Below are 16903 nucleotides of genomic sequence, written 5' to 3' on the forward strand. Positions count from 1 at the left end.
CGGCCAAAGCGCCCAGCGACCGATTTCCCTCCCACCCGCCTTTCGTTTTTCTTTACGTGACGCGCATTGCAAAACCCCGAGTCTCTTTTCCGGGTCCACCATTCATTCATTCATTCCTTCCTCAAATGCGCGGACCGAGTTTCCCCGCCCCGACAGGGGAGGCGGCTCCAGCGAAGGATGGGCCGAAGAAGGTGAGCCGATCCCAAGGCCGCCTTTTCCTCCTTCGCCTCGCCCAGCCTCCTTTCACCCCCGTGGGCAAGGAAGGAGGGAGGCCGGCCTGCGCCGCCTTTAAAAGGGCCGGCCCCCGACCGAAGGGAAGCCTCACTCGTGAAGAGCAGCTTTTTTCTCCGCTCGCCCGCCTGCCTCCATCGCCATGGCCGAGTAAGTCTCGCTCACTTCGTAGGTGGGGGAGAGGGGCTGAGGAGGGGGAAAAAAAACCCCTCCCATCTCCCCGGACATGCGCAGAAACTCTGCAGGGCTACCAAGCGGGAAGGGAATGTGGGGTAAAGAGGACGGGGTACATCGCTCTGTACATGCCGAGACCCCCTTGAGGCCTCGCAGGCGCTCGTGAGGCGCAAAGAACCGAGGGGGGAAACGTCGCATCCTCGCCCTCCCCCAAAATTCCCTCAAAACCCCCTCAGTCCGACGCGAAAGGAAAAGGCGCTTCATGGCGGCGGCGGGGGGGGGGTTACCCGTCCCCAGACTACCCCACCCACTGTTTCCCCCCTTCGAGAAAGAACCAGACAGAGCCAAGGATGCGGGTATTGTAGCGTCTTATTGGGTCTGGAAACCGGGCTCAGCCGCCCGGGGCGATGGAGACGAGGCTGCGGCGCCCCCGAGCTGGCAGCGGCCTGAGGAGACTCTGAGGGAACGCGCCAAATTAGGGGGGTGCGGTTTCTCCTCGTTTTGCCTCCCGCTCCTGGGCAGCCGCCTGCTGGAGCAGGTACCGTCTTCGCCTCAGATCTCTGAGGTGACCGGTGACTTCTTCAGTGACTCCACCCGCTTCGTTCTGCCCCTCTAAGTGGGCTCCTTTGCCCCAGATCTTCGGAGGGTGAGCAGTGACTTTTCCCTCAGTGACTCAGCTTGCTTCGTTCCCCATTCTCTTTCTTCCTTCTTCACTTCACTCTTCTGCCGCATCCCTTCCCTTCTTTCTTCTTCCTCACCCACTCTGAGCCTGGTCTCAATTGGGGTCCCCTTATATACCATTCCCCCCCCCCAACCTCCCCTCTCACCTGATAGGTGGGTTCCATTTGGGGCCCCTTTTATTGGCTCTCCCTCCAGCCTGTTTTTTTTCTCCAGACAGTTTCCCATTGGCTGACAAAGCCAAACTTCAAATGTATCGGTCTCATGTTTAAAAAAAAAAAAAAAGTGAGGCAGAAGCTGTCAAATTAACAAATTTACCTCAGGCCAATTTTTAACCCCCCCACAAGATTGCCATGATGGCCAAATCTTGGTTTGGTTTTGATACTAAAGATAAACTCTGGTTTGGCTGGGCTTGGGATGTGTGGCTTCTTCAGCCAGGATATATCATCAACCATGGTTTGGATAGGTTGGTGATGTGGCCTGCTCAACAAACCTAGTTAACCTGAGAGAAAAAAAGTGGCCAGGATTGGCAAGAACTGAGAAGAACTGAGAAGGAAGTTATTTTAGAGGAAACTCAAGTGACCTATGGCATTAGGGGATCCTAATCATTGGGTATAAAAATAGAATCTTAACTTTTTTCTTACTTAAGAACATGATTGCAAGAACATGGTTTCAAACAGCCCCTTTTTTTCACAGAGAACAATGAACCTGTGGAACTCATTGCCACAAGACATTGCAAAGGGCTACTCCCTGGAATGGGTGGCCTCTGCTAATTTGCAAGTCAATTTTTCAACCAATCCACCCAGGGCCTCTGAATTAAATCAGTTTTAAGATTTTCCCTGAAAGGGAAAGAAGAAACTTCAAGCCGAGAAGCTAGGGATTGGCCCAGGAGAGTTCCCTCACACAAAAATAATAATTTCTTGATTTTTCTGAGCTCAGACGAGTTTACACGCTGCAAATAATCTCCTTCACTTCTGGGGAAGTAAAAGAATTTCTGCCTGCAATTTTTTCCCCCCGTCACTTCCTTGATCTCTGTGGCTGATTCGGTTTAATTCTGGAGGGCTACACTACCACATATTTCTTCCTTGGCACTTCAACTTGAGTGCCAGGGTGAAAGAGAGAGAGAGAGAGAAATAGGCTGGATTAAGAAATCCTATTTCCTTCCTGATTTTTCTTTGAGGCAAGAGGCTGTTGCAACCAATCTCCGCCTTCTGGAAATGTGAGCATTTAGCAAAAACAACATGCAAACTTCCTGAGCTTCAGGGTATTCTCATTTTTTTTTTGTATGCACTCCAACCTCTGATGAAACTCGATTGGTTTGACCTAGTGTGTTTTTTGCCCCCCACCCCTTGTTGCTTGTAAACCATGATCTGTGGTTTAGGGTGAGGTTCAAATTGGTGTGGGAAGCCTAAGATGAGAAGCAGTGCTTACAGTAGTGGCCAAAATTGTGGAAACCTTTTGGGAAAAGTGTCTTTTTGAGGTTTGATGGCTAATAATAACACCACTTTTTTGGGGGGAGCAGTACCATAAAATTATATATCAATGAAAGGACAATTTAATCAAGAGTGTAATGCAACAAAGCTTGTTCAATTATCTGTATGCTATGCCATGTTATAGCCAAATAACCAGAAAAGGGAAGCACAACTTGCCTAGCTGATATCAAGTAGCTTTCCATCTAATTTGTAGCCAATGAGCATGAGTGTTTAGAGAGGTAATCTGGTTTTGGCAATGAGCCAATCGGATCACAGTAAGATTCAGTTATTGCTGTCATGTATTGAATATGAGAGCCAAGGGCATTTGTCAGTGTGTTATGTGATCGCTATCAAGTTGATTGGGTGTTTTTTTTGATGTTCTTCCATTTAGTGATCTTGTAAACCCTAATAATTAAAGTAATGGTGCAAGGAGTTGACTGGTTGCCCAGAAAGTGATGTGAAATAGTATTATGAAGTGAACAAGGCTACAGTTATAAAGAAATTAGAAGAAAAATTGGTGGCAACTTAACCAAAGGTGGCATTTCTAAGTTTTTGAAGAGGTACAGCTGTGTGAAAAAGTCCTGCACACTTTCAGTTTTAATAATAGCAATAGCACTTAGACTTATATACCGCTTTATAGTGCTTTACAGCCCTCTCTAAGTGGTTTGCAGAGTCAGCCTCTTGCCCCCAACAATCTGGGTCCTCATTTTACCCACCTCGGAAGGATGGAAGGCTGAGTCAACCTTGAGTCTGGTGGGATTCGAACTGCCAAATTGCAGTAGGAGTAGCTTGCAGTACTGCACTCTAACCACTGTGCCACCAAGGCTCCATTTAAACTGTATTTCCATGTTTAATCAACTTTTCACTCATAGAAACCACGCAAAATTAGTACTTCGATGAAAATGTCTATAGTCGGATTGAGATGCATAATTTTTATTAATATAACCAAAGTCTTTTAAAGGTTCTGAGTGAGTTTATGTGCTAAAACAAACAACTTGCATTTTCGAGAATATTAGGATCGAAAGTAGCCAATCAACAGCGAGCTTTGGCTGACCAATCAAAATGCACAGAGGCTAAATCTATGAGCCAATCAATGTTGTCATACTCTCTGATATAAATAGGCATGAAAAGCATCGAGAAATTTAATTTAGCTCTGGCTGTGGGCAAGGATGAAGGCCTTTGCTTTCACCAGTACTGAGCAGCGGCATCGCATCATTGTGCTTCATGAAGAGGGTTATTCCTGTGCAGAAGTAGCCAAGAGAGTGAAATGCCATCGCACCACAGTGAGCAGAGTGGTTGAAAAATACCAAATAACTGGTTCAGTTGATGACAGGCTCCGCTCTGGAAGACCAAGAAAGTCGACAAAACGGCAAGATTGGGCTCTGCAACGCATTTCGATGGCTGACGGGAAGCTCACCTCATTTCAGATTACAAGAATTTGGGGGTGAAACATGTGATCTAAAAGTGTGCACAAGCACAGTGCGTCGCAGACTGCTTGCCAGAGGGCTCAAAAGGTGCAGGGCTCGAAGTAAAGCTGGGTAGGCATCAACCTGTTTTCATGGTCATTGTAAGCATGCAAGAAAATTCACAATCCCCATCCAAACAGCACCAAATTGCAAAAAGCTTATGCTTTTCACTCAAAAACCACCAGTATTTATTCAAATGTAACAATATTTGCATAGCAGTTAGCATAAAATATCATAAAATCAATGGCCTAGCCAAAAAATGTCGTAAACCATAAAGCGTGCAGCATTTTTTCACGCAGCAGTCACCAGAAAAACCACACTCGTAAAAGCAGGAAAAGGTGCACAACTGCAAGTGATGATAGAAGAATTAAGGGACTGTCTATGTGACAGAAGAAAATCATCTGGGTGTATACAAGATGAAATGGTGCAATGCAATGTGAAGTTGAGTGCAAGGACTGTTCAGTGCAGACTGCAGAAATTTGGCCTAAAATCTAGAATTCCACAAAAAAGCCACTTTTGTCTCTCAAAGGTTGAAAATCATCTTTCCATTGATATATAATTTTATGGTACTACTCCAAAAATATAATATATAATTGTAATATCCATACAGGATGGACTGATGTCTCCTCTCTGGGTGACAGACACCTTGCAGAAGGATAATTTATGAATAATTTGCTACTAATTTCGGTTTTGCTACTTTTAATTTCTTTGTAGCTGGGCTTACTTGCTTGGGTAACCTAAGGACATTTCACAGGGTGCCTGCCACAGAGGGATGAGATCTCTCTTTTTGGAGCCAAATTTGCCATTTAAACATTATTTTTCTACACTTTTTTTTGCAGAGCTGATATTGCGTTGATTGGCCTGGCAGTCATGGGTCAGAATCTCATCCTCAATATGAATGATCATGGTTTTGTGGTGAGTAAACCTTGAGTTGCAAAGATTTGGTGCAAAATTATTTGCAAGAGGCAGAAGCTGGACATCCCTCAGATCAGATGTTGTGAGATGTGGCTTCAATAACTTGTGATACATTCCTCCACAGGTTATTCTTTTATAAACATATTTTTCTTCAGTGTTAATTGTAGCCTTTTGATATTGATTTTAGGCACCTGATAGTATTGTTATGGCCAGATTAAAGAATACAAACTGTGAAAATCAATAATCCTCCTGTTGCCTTCATAATAAAGAGGATTCCATTTAAAAAAACACAAAGGAGCTCTTTAAAAAAGAATTTCTCTCATTCTCTTGTCTTGGGAGATTTATCTGTAAAGTGTAGCTTGACTCACTTCCTTGAGCTCTCTCCTAAATCAGTCATTCTGCAGTTGAGCCTGCAGTGTGATTGGGAAGCAGAGGGCACAAATCATGCAAAAAGTAATGATTTTGTTTCTGTGTAACTAACTCATAAATATAATTCAGCAAATGAGCAATAAATATTCTTTGCCCTGGGGAAAGGGAAGATAGGAAAATGCAGTCAATCGTCCAGGAAAGATTTTCCTACCATGTTTCCCCGAAAATAAGGCCCTGTCTTATATTTTCCCCCCCCACCAAAAATGGCACCAGGTCTTATTTTGGGGGGAAGTCATCCACTGACTAACCTCACTTGCGTGCGTCGCCCCCAGCCTCCTTTTCACTGTCAGAGGCCTTCAGGAACTTCTTCTGTGGCTGGCAAGGATTTCCCGAAGGCCTCTGCAGACGATAAGAGAGCTCTGGATCGATCCTGAGCTTTGTTCTCAGCAACAGAGGCCTTCAGGAATGCCTTGCCAGCTGCAGAAGAAATGGGCCGGCAAGGCAGGTTGTCGGGGTATGCAAGGCCTGGCTACAACTGTCCAAAGGTAAGTAGTAGGGCAGCTCCACTCCCACATCCCCACTCTAGCTTAATTTTTACCCATGCACTCTGGAGTGGGTGAGATCTTAATTAGGGCTTATTTTGGGCAGCATGTGTAAAAATCAAGCTAGGACTTATTATCGGGGTATGTCATATTTTCAGGTAGTCTGCAACAAGAAAGCAGGGAAAGGAAGCTTTTTAAACAATTGCATTTCTCAAGTTTTTCTTCTCCAGCGTCTTTTTCCTTTCATTTACCCAGGTCTGTGCTTTTAACCGGACAGTCTCCAAGGTGGACGATTTCCTTGCGAACGAGGCCAAAGGCACCAAAGTGATTGGAGCTCACTCCTTAGAGGAAATGGTCTCCAAACTGAAGAAACCCCGTCGTGTCATGCTGCTGGTCAAGGCCGGAAGCGCCGTGGATGACTTCATCAACAAGCTGGTAAGGAAACCCCTCTTGAGATACCAGCTGCCCCTTATAATGCTGCTATAGGCTCGATATACTTAGCAAATCAATAGGAACTACTTAGCAGTGACCCAACGAGGCTGTATGGACACCTTGGGATCAGAAATTACTATATGTGGTGGACATGTGTAGATGCGAAGAGATATTGGATAAAAATACATACGTGGTTGGAAAAGATGATAAAGCAACATATAGACTTAAAACGGGAAATATTTTTATTGGGGATGACACCTGAAAGTTATTGTAAAGAAAAGGCATATTTAATCATTCTATTATGCAGTTAGAATAGTATTTGCTCCAAATTGGAAAAGTGAAAAGATTGCAATAGAAGAGGAGGTGATCAGGAAAATATTAGAATGTGCAGAACTGAACAGATTTAACACTGGCAATCAAAGAAAAGGAAGAAACTGACGATATGGGAAATATAAGAAAGTAGAGAAGAAGGAGCTAAAAAGGGAGTGGTTATAATGATAAGATATGTGTTAGGATGTTAAAATAAGAATGCAATTATTGTTATGGTAAGGAATTTGTATTAATTAGAAATACTTTTGCACAAGATATTTGTACCCAAATGACACACTATTTGAATGAAAGATGGAATGTTTGTAAAATAAAATAATTTTTTTTTTTTTGATAATAATAAAAAGAAATAGTGGCTCTTTCTAATGTATTACAACTTCTCCCTATTCTCCTAATGCTGCTCCATTGCACAGGTGGTCCTCGACTTACGACCACAATTGACCCCCAAATTTCCACTGCTAAGCGAGATATTTTAAAAGCGAGTTTTCCCCCATTTTTACAACCTGTCTTGCCGCAGTTCTTAAGCGAATTACGGGGGTCGTTAAATGAGTCCCACAGTTGTTAAGCGAATCCGGCCTGTCAGGAGGTCACCAAAGGGGAATCACATGACTTGGTCTTTTTAGCTGATCCACAGGAATGTCCTGCTTGTGTTTTCAGGTGCCGCTGCTTTCTCGCGGGGATATCATCATCGATGGAGGAAATTCAGAGTACAGAGATACCACGGTAGGTGTCATGCTCCTGTTAGAATCTGTCTCTGAGGGAGAGGAGGAACAGCCGATAGGGAGTGGGAGTGTAGCTCCCGAGGTTGTGGAGGAAATTGGGGAAGGGCACAGGCCGGCTGGGCAGTCAGAGGAAGACCCAGGCCCATCCCCTCTTCATCTTAGGGCATTCAGGGAGGAACAGATAAGGGAGAAATGTGAATGGTGTGGTCTAGGGGGGAAGAAAGGGCCTTGATCCCCTTCATGGGCTGTAGCTGTGAGGACTGTTTAAAAGGAGAAACTGCGCATGGTCCGGTTCTGGAAGCAAAGCATGAAATAATTCTAGTCCTTCATTGCTTATCTGAGTTCTGGCGTCCTTCCCAGTGTGTGTATTTTGATATCTGTGGACGTCTTCAAGCCCTTATCCTGCCTTGTCTCACTAATCGCTTCAGTGTGGTTTGTGTTGTTTTTTTCTCTTTATAATTTATATATATTTTGAGTTTGAACAGAATTTCTTCTTTTTCGCAACTGTTTGTGGGGGAGTTTTTTTCTCTCCAGTCAATGACAATTGGACCTTTGAAGCCAAGCTGAAGGAATTAAAGGGTCTTCACCTGTTTTTGTGACTTTGTTGCTTTTGTATCCCCCCCCCCCCCCCCCCCGGGTCATCACAGTAGGTCTCCGCTAGCCAATTCTTCCATGCGTTTTGTGGTGGTAGTGGGGGAAGCTTCTCGGAAATGATTCTGTGTTCTGGACTAGTCTCATTTGAAAAACATCTCAGATTGTTTCAAATCTGCTTTTGTCTCTCTTGTTGGACAGCTTTGAGGCCCTGTTGGACCAGCCCACCTCCACTAAGCCAAGCTCAGGAAATTCAAAATACACTTGGCATTTCAGCTGCTATTTTTTCTTTTTTTTCTTTTTCCTTTTTTTTTTTTTAAGAAAAGCTCCTTTTCCTTAAGCCCAACAAACTTCCAGGGAGGTGGGAGATGAGCAGCATCTCGGCCCTCTTCCCCAGTTCAGAAAGGAAATTTATAAAGAGAAGCCACTGGACGTTTTGCTTTGAAGACGTTTCGCTTCTCATCCAAGAAGCTTCTTCAGTTCTGGACTTTTTTCTGGTTTTTCTTTGAAGACGTTTAGCTGAAGAAGCTTCTTGGATGAGGAACGAAACGCCTTCAAAGGAAAACCAGAAAGTCCAGTGGCCTCTTGAAAAAAAACACCTTTGGGACAACTATGACCTGCATGACTGGAGAATCTCCTTTTTCGTTGTTAGTTGCGAAGTTGTGTCCGACCCATTGCGACCCCATGGACAACGTTCCTCCAGGCCTTCCTGTCCTCTACCATCTTCTGGAGTCCATTTAAGCTCACGCCAACTGTTTCAGTGAACTCTTTTTTTCTAGGCAGGGGGTTGGACTAGAAGACCTCCAAGGTCCCTTCCAACTCTGTTATTCTATTCATTTTCTCTGCCCCCTTCTTTTTCCTTCCCTTTTAGAGACGCTGCAAGGAACTCAAGGAAAAAGGCATCCTGTTTGTGGGGAGTGGCGTAAGTGGGGGTGAAGAAGGAGCCCGATACGGACCCTCTCTTATGCCAGGGGGAGCGAAAGAAGCCTGGTACGTATTTCAGATGGTTGCGATAACTTAAGATAAATCCTTTATCTTTAGGCTACTGTCAATCTTCCCTGAGTCTTCACACCGCCCGGTTGGCAAGTCGGCATTCGGGACTCAGGACCCCAGACAGCTCCCAGTTCCCAGGAAGCTGGTTGGAGATTTAAGGATGTGGGTTAATGTCAAACTTCCAACTAACCAACTCCAAACCAATAAACTCCGAGACAAGCATTTCCTCACAGTTCCATTTTATTAGAGTTGTCCTATTGGCACATCTGGGAAAACCTGACTTTGAGAGTCCCTTCCCAAAAGAGAAATCAAAAACTCATCCCATACACCCATCAGTCCATCACATGGCCCAATAAAATCTTTGTCCCAACTGGAGACATCCCCACAGTTATTCCCCTCCAGGTGCAGGGCAACTTGTCCTTGACTCTCTGAGAAAGGATTGTTGTTCAGTCTAATCTTCCACTCCTCTATGAAATCCCACCTCCCAAATTCCCAGGCACTAACTAGCCTTTGAACTCTGGGGCTGGAAAAAGATTCCTGCAAGTCCGTTGGACTGCAAGGCCATCCAACTGGTCAGTCCTAGAGGAGATCAATCTTGACTGCTTTTTAGAAGGCCGGATCCTGAAGATGAAAGTCAAAAGACTTTGGCCACCTCTTTAGAAGGAAGGACTCCCTGGAGAAGAAGAGCCGAATGCTGGGAACGATGGAGGGCAAAAGAGGAAGAAGAAGGGGACGGCAGAGAAGGAGGGGGCTGGATGGAGTCGCTGAAGCAATCGGCGTGAGCTTAAATGGACTCCAGAAGATGGTAGAGGACAGGAAGGCCTGGAGGAATGTGGTCCATGAGGGTCGCGACGGGCCAGACACGACTCGGCAACTAACAACAACAAAATGTGACAGCCTCGAAGCTTCCAAGTAAAATATGGCTTCCAAGGCTGACAGCTGCTAGGAATTAGAGGCTGGCAGGAGTTGGGTTCATTTTTACTAATATCTCTCCCTGCTTTCTTCCTTTGCAGGCCTCACATCAAGACAATATTTCAGAGCATCGCAGCCAAAGTTGGGACTGGGGAACCCTGTTGTGACTGGGTGAGTCTTTCTACTGAAGCGTTTCATAGTTTTATACAGGGAGTCCTGTAAGGCCACCATTGAGCCCATAATGTTTGTTGCTAAGTGGGGCGGTTTAGTGAGTTTTGCCCCACTTTAATCACATTTTTTTGCCACCGTTATTAAGCCAATCCCTGCAGTTGTTGTGTGAATCGTGTCGCTAAGCAAATATGGCTCCCAACCCCGCAATTGATGTCGCTTTGTTGGAAGCCGGCTGAAAAAGTCACTAATGATGATCACACCACTCCAGAACTGTCATAAGTACATGCCGGTGTTGCCAAGGGCTTGGATTTTGATCACGTGACTATGGAGCTTCCGCAACAACGGTCCTCGGTGTGAAAAGCGGCCCCCAAGTCACATTTTTTTTCAGGGCGGTTGTGATTTTGATCGGACACTAAATGAATGGTTGTAAATCAAGAACCACTTCTCCTGCCCTACAGCTTAAGAGGGCCTGACAGAAAAGGGAAAGGAATGAGGACAGCCAAGTAAAAGACGTGTGGTTGTTTCTGGAGCTTTGATGTCTCGTAAATTTTAGATGAAGCATTTGTGGGCGAAGGTCAGGCTAGGAATGGGAAGCCGCATGGTCCTGCTTCCTTTAAAGCAGAACTTTCTCAAGCCACCGTGCTGCAGTGGTCAGAATGCAGTACTGCAGGCTCCTTCTGCTGACTACCAGCTGGCTGGAATTTGGCAGATCGAATCCCACCAGGCTCCAGGTGGACTCAGCCTTCCCTCCTTCCGAGGTGGGTCAAATGAGGACCCAGATTGTTTGGGGGGCAATATGCTGACTCTGTAAACTGCTTTGAGAGTGCTTCAAAGCACTGCGAAGTGGTACATAAGTCTAAGGGCTATTGCTACTTCTGTTTTTCTCTCAGCTGGGTTGCATTTTTGCAAGATAACGGCTGAAAAAGAGGGAAAGATTCAAGTTTGAGCACCAGCCCCACGCTGGTTGATCTACAGAGTCGATCCATTTCTTTAAATCTTCCTCACGAGCAGATCTTGAACCGGATGCAAACATTATGATGCCCTCTGATGTGGTTCCTTCTTCGTTGTGTCCAACAGGTGGGAGATGAAGGGGCTGGACATTTCGTGAAGATGGTACACAACGGGATTGAATACGGGGACATGCAGCTGATCTGCGAGGCTTACCACCTCATGAAAGACGTGCTGGCCATGGACCACGACGAGATGTCCAAGGTGAGTGGTCAGAGACGCAGCTGGGAATGGAGCAAGAAGTGGGGGGTACGGTCTAAATGATTCGGAGAGATGGAGGCCATTCTGAAATGATGGACAGGTGGGTAGTTTATGCCTTCTCAGGTGCGCCAAAGGGGAAGCACAGTTTATTCTATGGCTGCACTAACAGAACATTTGCAAATCTGAAAGTGCAGATCTTTCAGGCTGAGAACTTAAGGGGGACCTCTCTGAGCCGCTTTTTTCAGTCCATTTTGCAGCGGAGAGGCCTCGCTTATCTGACCATTCCCTAGGCGGCGTCTTCTCCCTCTGCCCGCCTCCCCCCTCCCTGGTAGCAGAAAAGGAAGGAGGTCTAAATGGAAAGAAGGAGGGAAAGATAAATGGAGGAAGGGAAGGAAGATAAATGGAGAGAAGAAGAAATGGAGGGGAAGAGGAATGAAGGAAGAAGAGGGAGAGAGAAGGGAGGGAGGGATGGAAGGAGAGAGGGAAGAGAAGGAGGGAAGGAAGAAGAGGGAGGGAGAAGGAAAGAGGGAAGAAAGGAAAGACAGAAATATGGTACATGATCATAGACCAGCATGTAACAGAATAACAGAGTTGGAAAGAACCTTGGGGGTCTTCTTGTCCAACCCCCCAGCCCCATATTTCTACAAATAGATCGATTGATCGTGGCCACATCATGTCCTTAGATACCTCTTCTAAATTGGGCAATATACTTTCCAGAAACCTACCGGTGATGGGAGGACATTTCCTTGGGCCCAGCAAATGCAGGAGTGACCCCCCTCTTTAACCCCCTCTTTTTTCCTCCAGGTGTTCCAGGAGTGGAATAAGACCGAGCTGGATTCCTTCCTGATCGAAATCACGGCTGACATCTTGAAATTCCGCGACACCGATGGCAAACACTTGCTTCCTAAAATCAGGGACAGCGCCGGGCAGAAAGGGACGGGAAAGTGGACAGCGATTTCCGCTTTGGAATACGGCATGCCCGTTACTCTGATAGGTAACCTGCCTTTTGCTATTTTGCAAATTTTAAGGAAATGAGATTTTTTTCCTACAAACGTTTCAATCTTCCTCTGATTAATCCTGTGTCCTTCTTTTCTTTTCGGGACACGTCCAATTTTTGGGGAGATTTATTTAGTTACTTTTTCCACCCCTCATTAAAATACTTCCAAAATTATTCTGGTCTTCTTGAGAAGGGTATGCTGCATTTTGGAGAGGCTGGGGTTGCCAAACAGGTGAATTTATATTGGGGTGTTTTTTCTTCCACCTGTTATCACCATGACTTGCAAGTTCCTGAAAGACAATGACTCATTCTTCGTCAGCAAAAGAGCAGTTTGCTGGCATGGAGGAAATTAATGTGCCTGACAAGAAGAGCATTAAGTCTGCAGGGCTTTTTTTTTTTTTTTACTTTTGATTTAGGGAGATGGAAGGACACGTTTATGCATTTGGGTCCTGAATGGACCCCTTACGTTGAGGCACCACGGAGTGAGGGGAATCGTAAATCATCACAGGCTCGAAAGATAAGCCAACGAAAGCTAACAAAATTGAAAAAAAGTAGCTGAGCTTAACCCGGAAGAGCTGACTTAAGCTTTTAAATGATGTGGTTGAGACAGTGGTGTAAACAGGCGGTACCGAACCTGTTTGGTACCGGTTTCTGGAAGATAATTCGGGGTTGGGCGGGAAGGAGAAGTGCACAATGTAGCTCCAATGGTGGGATTCAAACATTTTTACTGTCAGTTCTGTGGGCGTGCTTGTTGGGCATGACAGGGGAAAGATACTGCAAAATCTCCATTCCCTCCCCACCCCACGAACCTGCTTTCCAGCTCCGTTCTCCTGTGCAGGGCAACCAAAGGAGACCCAGCCGATCAGGAGAGGCGGAGAACAGATGGGGTTGGCGGGGCCAGTCAGGTGGTATTTGCCGGTTCTCCGAACTACTCAAAATTTTCTCTACCGGTTCTCCAGAATTGGTCAGAACCAGCTGAATACCACCTCTGCCTAGATCTCACACATACACCGTTTCACTCCCAGCCACTCTCCTCCAACTGTACAGCCCAGTTCCTAACAGGTACCTATCCGTGGCCCGATGGTTGTACATCCCTGCTGTAAACACCTCTTTTTGTGTGTATATTTTAACTAGCGGCTATTATTATTCTAAATTTATAAGAAAGATTAAGCTAGGTTTATTTCCTTTTTGCTGCGACAACATAGTTGCAAATTAACCTGAGATAGGTTTTTAGCAAGAAAGCACATTTGTTATTGTTTGCAATTTGATTACCGGGCTGGGTTGTATTTCCAATTTCTTTTCATGCTTCTCCTTAGCAGAGTAAATCAAGTTGTTTTTGAAATGCAGCTCTGTTCTGTTTGAAATTGACTTCAGTGCACGTGGCGGAGTTTTTGGTCTTTTAACTTGGAGGGGTCAGAAATAATTTGGGCTTTTTGGTTTTCCTTCAAAAAGGAGAGGCCGTTTTTGCCCGGTGTTTGTCTTCACTCAAGGACGAAAGGGTGCAAGCCAACAAACTTTTGAGTGGTCCCAAAACACAAGCATTTAGTGGGAATAAAGCAGCATTTCTGGAAGACATTCGTAAAGTGAGTTCACGGCTTTTCTTGTCAGCGGGCCTGATCCCTTCTTGAGCTTTGATATTTTATCAAAGTGGGTGTAACAGGGCTGGAATACAAACCAGACCAGCCTTCCTCATTGTGGTGCTGTCCATAACTTGTTGATTCCATAATATGCTGAAAATTAGAGGCATATTTTATCTGAGTTGCAGAACTCTGGAGGATCACAAGGTGGCAGTAATTAGAGGTTTCCGCTGTTCTCTGCTGCCATCTAGTGGTAAACTAAAGTATGTATTATAACCTTAAATATCTGAAGGGCATCATTGAGGAAAGCTGGTCTGGTCTATGGATCAGCAAGATTGTTTTGTTTTGTAGAACGAAACCTTTTTAGGATCTGAAGATACCCCAGACCTAACTTCTACTGAGGTCCTTCCTTGGTTTGCTATCACTCTGAATCATAAGGTGGCTAAATTTGGGGGGGGGGGCGCTTTTATTCAGCATGATTTGTGAATTTATTTCTTAGAACGATGTGCAAAGCTCTTCCTTGATGGCTTGCTCATCAAACTGTGGCTACTCAGAATCAAAGTCCTTTATTTTGTTTATGGACCATCATGGTTTAAAAGTCACTATGGTGCCTCCATGCTATTCTCTAACTTGTGTCCTTCCTATAGGCCCTCTATGCTTCCAAGATCATTTCCTACGCCCAGGGCTTCATGTTACTGAGGCAAGCCGCCAAGGAGTTTGGCTGGACCTTAAATTATGGCGCGATTGCATTGATGTGGCGTGGAGGCTGCATAATCAGAAGGTAAGCCAGAAACAGGAAACCGATTGGAGGATGGACATTCAGTAGCAAAAGCTCTGGGTACAACACAGACTAACCATTCCAGTCAAACATTCTGGAAATATTGTCAAAAGGGTACCAATACCATTCCACAAGGATTAAAGAAAAGCAAAGAGTTGCCGTCTGCGAATAGGCGACAATTTAAAATTTTCAAATAAATAAATAAAGATAAAGATAACCAGATTAAGATGGCAAAAGTTCCTTTTCTGAAAATCTCTGCTTTCAAAATGCTAAATCCTTAAAGCTGTCAAAATCGTCTTAACTTTGAATATTAATTTGCCTCAGTTGAGAACCCCAGAAAGGGATGTACAAATCCAGGGACAGATTTCATTATAACACACACAGTCATTTCTTTTTAAATTAGTGCAGCATCGTTCTCTGGCTATAACTCTGAATCAATCTGAATCTGGGAAAATGTGTCTCGATCAATACAGAATGGATTCGTCCTAATTCCCGTTGGCACCAAATTAAATCCCTCATCGGTTTCATATTCTGATCCTTATTCATTTCAATATTTGTTAATGGCTATTTTTGTGTTATCTCCTGGGCAGTGTTTTCTTGGGCAAAATCAAAGAAGCTTTTGATCGAACACCTGACCTGCAAAATTTACTCCTAGATGTCTTTTTTAAGACAGCAGTGGAAAACTCTCAGGTGGGTATCTTCTGGCTGGGAATCCTGGGACTTGAAGTCTGCCCATCTTAAAAGTGGCAGAAATTGAGAAACACCAGTCTAGAGAGAGAGAGAGACCAAGAAACTAATTTTTCTGCACTTTTGTCTTTTCCCAAGGATTCATGGCGACGTACAGTTAGCACTGGGGTCCAGATGGGAATCCCAATGCCTTGTTTCACCACAGCATTAGCGTTTTACGATGGGTATAGACATGGCACTTTGCCCGCTAACCTGATCCAAGTGAGTAACTTATGAATGGAGTCTGATCCTAAACTTGTTTTGATTCCTAATTTCTTTTTTCCATTCACAACTTATTGAATCCCAGCTTAACTCCGATTTTCACTAGAAGTGAATTACAAAGCCAAAGAGCCAGTGCTGTCCGAAGACGTCTCCGTGGTCATGTGGCTGGCATGACTAAACGCCGAATGCTGTTACCTTCCCACCAAAGCCCCTATTTTTCCACTTGCATTTTTTACCTGCTTTCGAACTGCTAGGTTGGCAGAAGCTGGGACAAGGAAAAAAGAGTTCACTCCATTATGTGCCGCTTAGGGATTCAAACTGCCAACCTTTCTGATCGACAAGTCAGCATCTTAGCCCTGAGCCACCACGTCCCTTATGTTATAAATTATATTTTAGGGAATTTTATTTCCTTCATTTGCAGTGTGTCTTTCTGGGTCTAATTGTTATCCCAAAGAAAAGCAGGGAGGGATGTAAAATTCCAATACTCAATAGCATAGCACGGTAAACCTAGAAACCCCACTTAAAAAGCTGCATAAACCACAGAGCATCCTTCAGAGGTGTGGACTTTCAATTCCAAGAATTCCTTAGCCAACGAAGAATTCTGGGAATAGAAACTGACCTCTTAGAAGCCACCATGTGGTCAATTTTGGCTTGCAAGAGTGGTTGTGTGAATGCAATCTTGATCAGTATTAGTTCTTCCGTCGTGAACGGTCTAAGCCTCAAGTTGTCAACTCAAAATGTTGTGCGTTCTCTCTCTTAGGCTCAGCGGGATTATTTCGGGGCCCACACCTACGAATTGTTGTCAAAACCGGGCGAATTCATCCACACCAACTGGACAGGACACGGGGGCAACGTCTCGTCTTCGTCCTATAACGCCTAGAGGGCAGAAAACCCCATGAAAGCTACATAGAGGGAGTCTCCAAACCTTGGGGCATTCCTGTAGATGTCCAGTTTTTAGCTTTTATTTTCTATTTTCTTTTTGTAAAGACAGTCTTATGGTGTCTTAGGCAAAAGCCAGAATAAAGTTGATGGAATAAAATGGTATTCTGCTGAAATAAATTCTTGTTTCCAACTCATCTTCGCTTTTTTAATCCCTTGAGATCATAGCAATTTGGAAGAAGGCCTTGATGTACAAAAGCAAGAATTAAATCTGGTCAGAGGGGCAGGGATGATGGGGTTTGTAGTTCGCCCCTCCAGTCCTGGCTGGCTTGTTTATTAGCATATCAGTTTATTAGCCTATCATTTAGCATATCAGATCCTGTTATCTGGTCTTCAGCCCTGGTATTCTCTAATTTCTTGGACTACAGCTCCCCATTTATTGCCAGAAGTGGCCCAGGATGATGGGGCATGTATTGCTACCCATGTGTTGTTTGGATAGGATCATGCAAACAAAATTTAA

The 16903-nt window shown here is 44.7% G+C and overlaps 1 protein-coding gene across 3 annotated transcripts; it reads left to right on the plus strand.

Annotated features, from left to right (window-relative positions):
• Positions 1 to 131: 131 nt before the first annotated feature.
• On the plus strand, positions 132 to 16580 carry PGD (phosphogluconate dehydrogenase). Of its 3 annotated transcripts, none has more exons than XM_087944743.1 (13): positions 132 to 381; positions 4861 to 4936; positions 6103 to 6282; positions 7264 to 7329; positions 8791 to 8909; positions 9926 to 9995; positions 11073 to 11207; positions 12009 to 12198; positions 13654 to 13784; positions 14426 to 14559; positions 15147 to 15246; positions 15382 to 15504; positions 16265 to 16580. In XM_087944743.1, the coding sequence occupies exons 1-13, from the start codon at positions 374 to 376 to the stop codon at positions 16382 to 16384; spliced, it is 1452 nt and encodes a 483-aa protein (XP_087800869.1). In that variant the 5' UTR covers positions 132 to 373; the 3' UTR covers positions 16385 to 16580. The 3 variants fall into 3 exon arrangements, with proteins under 3 accessions (XP_087800869.1, XP_087800870.1, XP_087800871.1); XM_087944744.1 differs by lacking the exon at positions 132 to 381 and adding an exon at positions 458 to 1051; XM_087944745.1 differs by lacking the exon at positions 132 to 381 and adding an exon at positions 573 to 761.
• Positions 16581 to 16903: the final 323 nt, after the last annotated feature.

This window comes from Notechis scutatus, chromosome 16 (assembly GCF_049901735.1).
Source record: "Notechis scutatus isolate UNSWTSFEM ecotype Mainland chromosome 16, rNotScu1.2, whole genome shotgun sequence".
Classification (NCBI taxonomy): Eukaryota; Metazoa; Chordata; class Lepidosauria; order Squamata; family Elapidae; genus Notechis; species Notechis scutatus.

Bases quoted from the DNA above. Each gene is read 5' to 3' on its own strand.
- PGD (XM_087944743.1), top strand. The intron at 4,937-6,102 runs GTGAGTAAACCT...TCATTTACCCAG, and splicing joins TGAATGATCATGGTTTTGTG to GTCTGTGCTTTTAACCGGAC. The intron at 7,330-8,790 runs GTAGGTGTCATG...CTTCCCTTTTAG, and splicing joins CAGAGTACAGAGATACCACG to AGACGCTGCAAGGAACTCAA.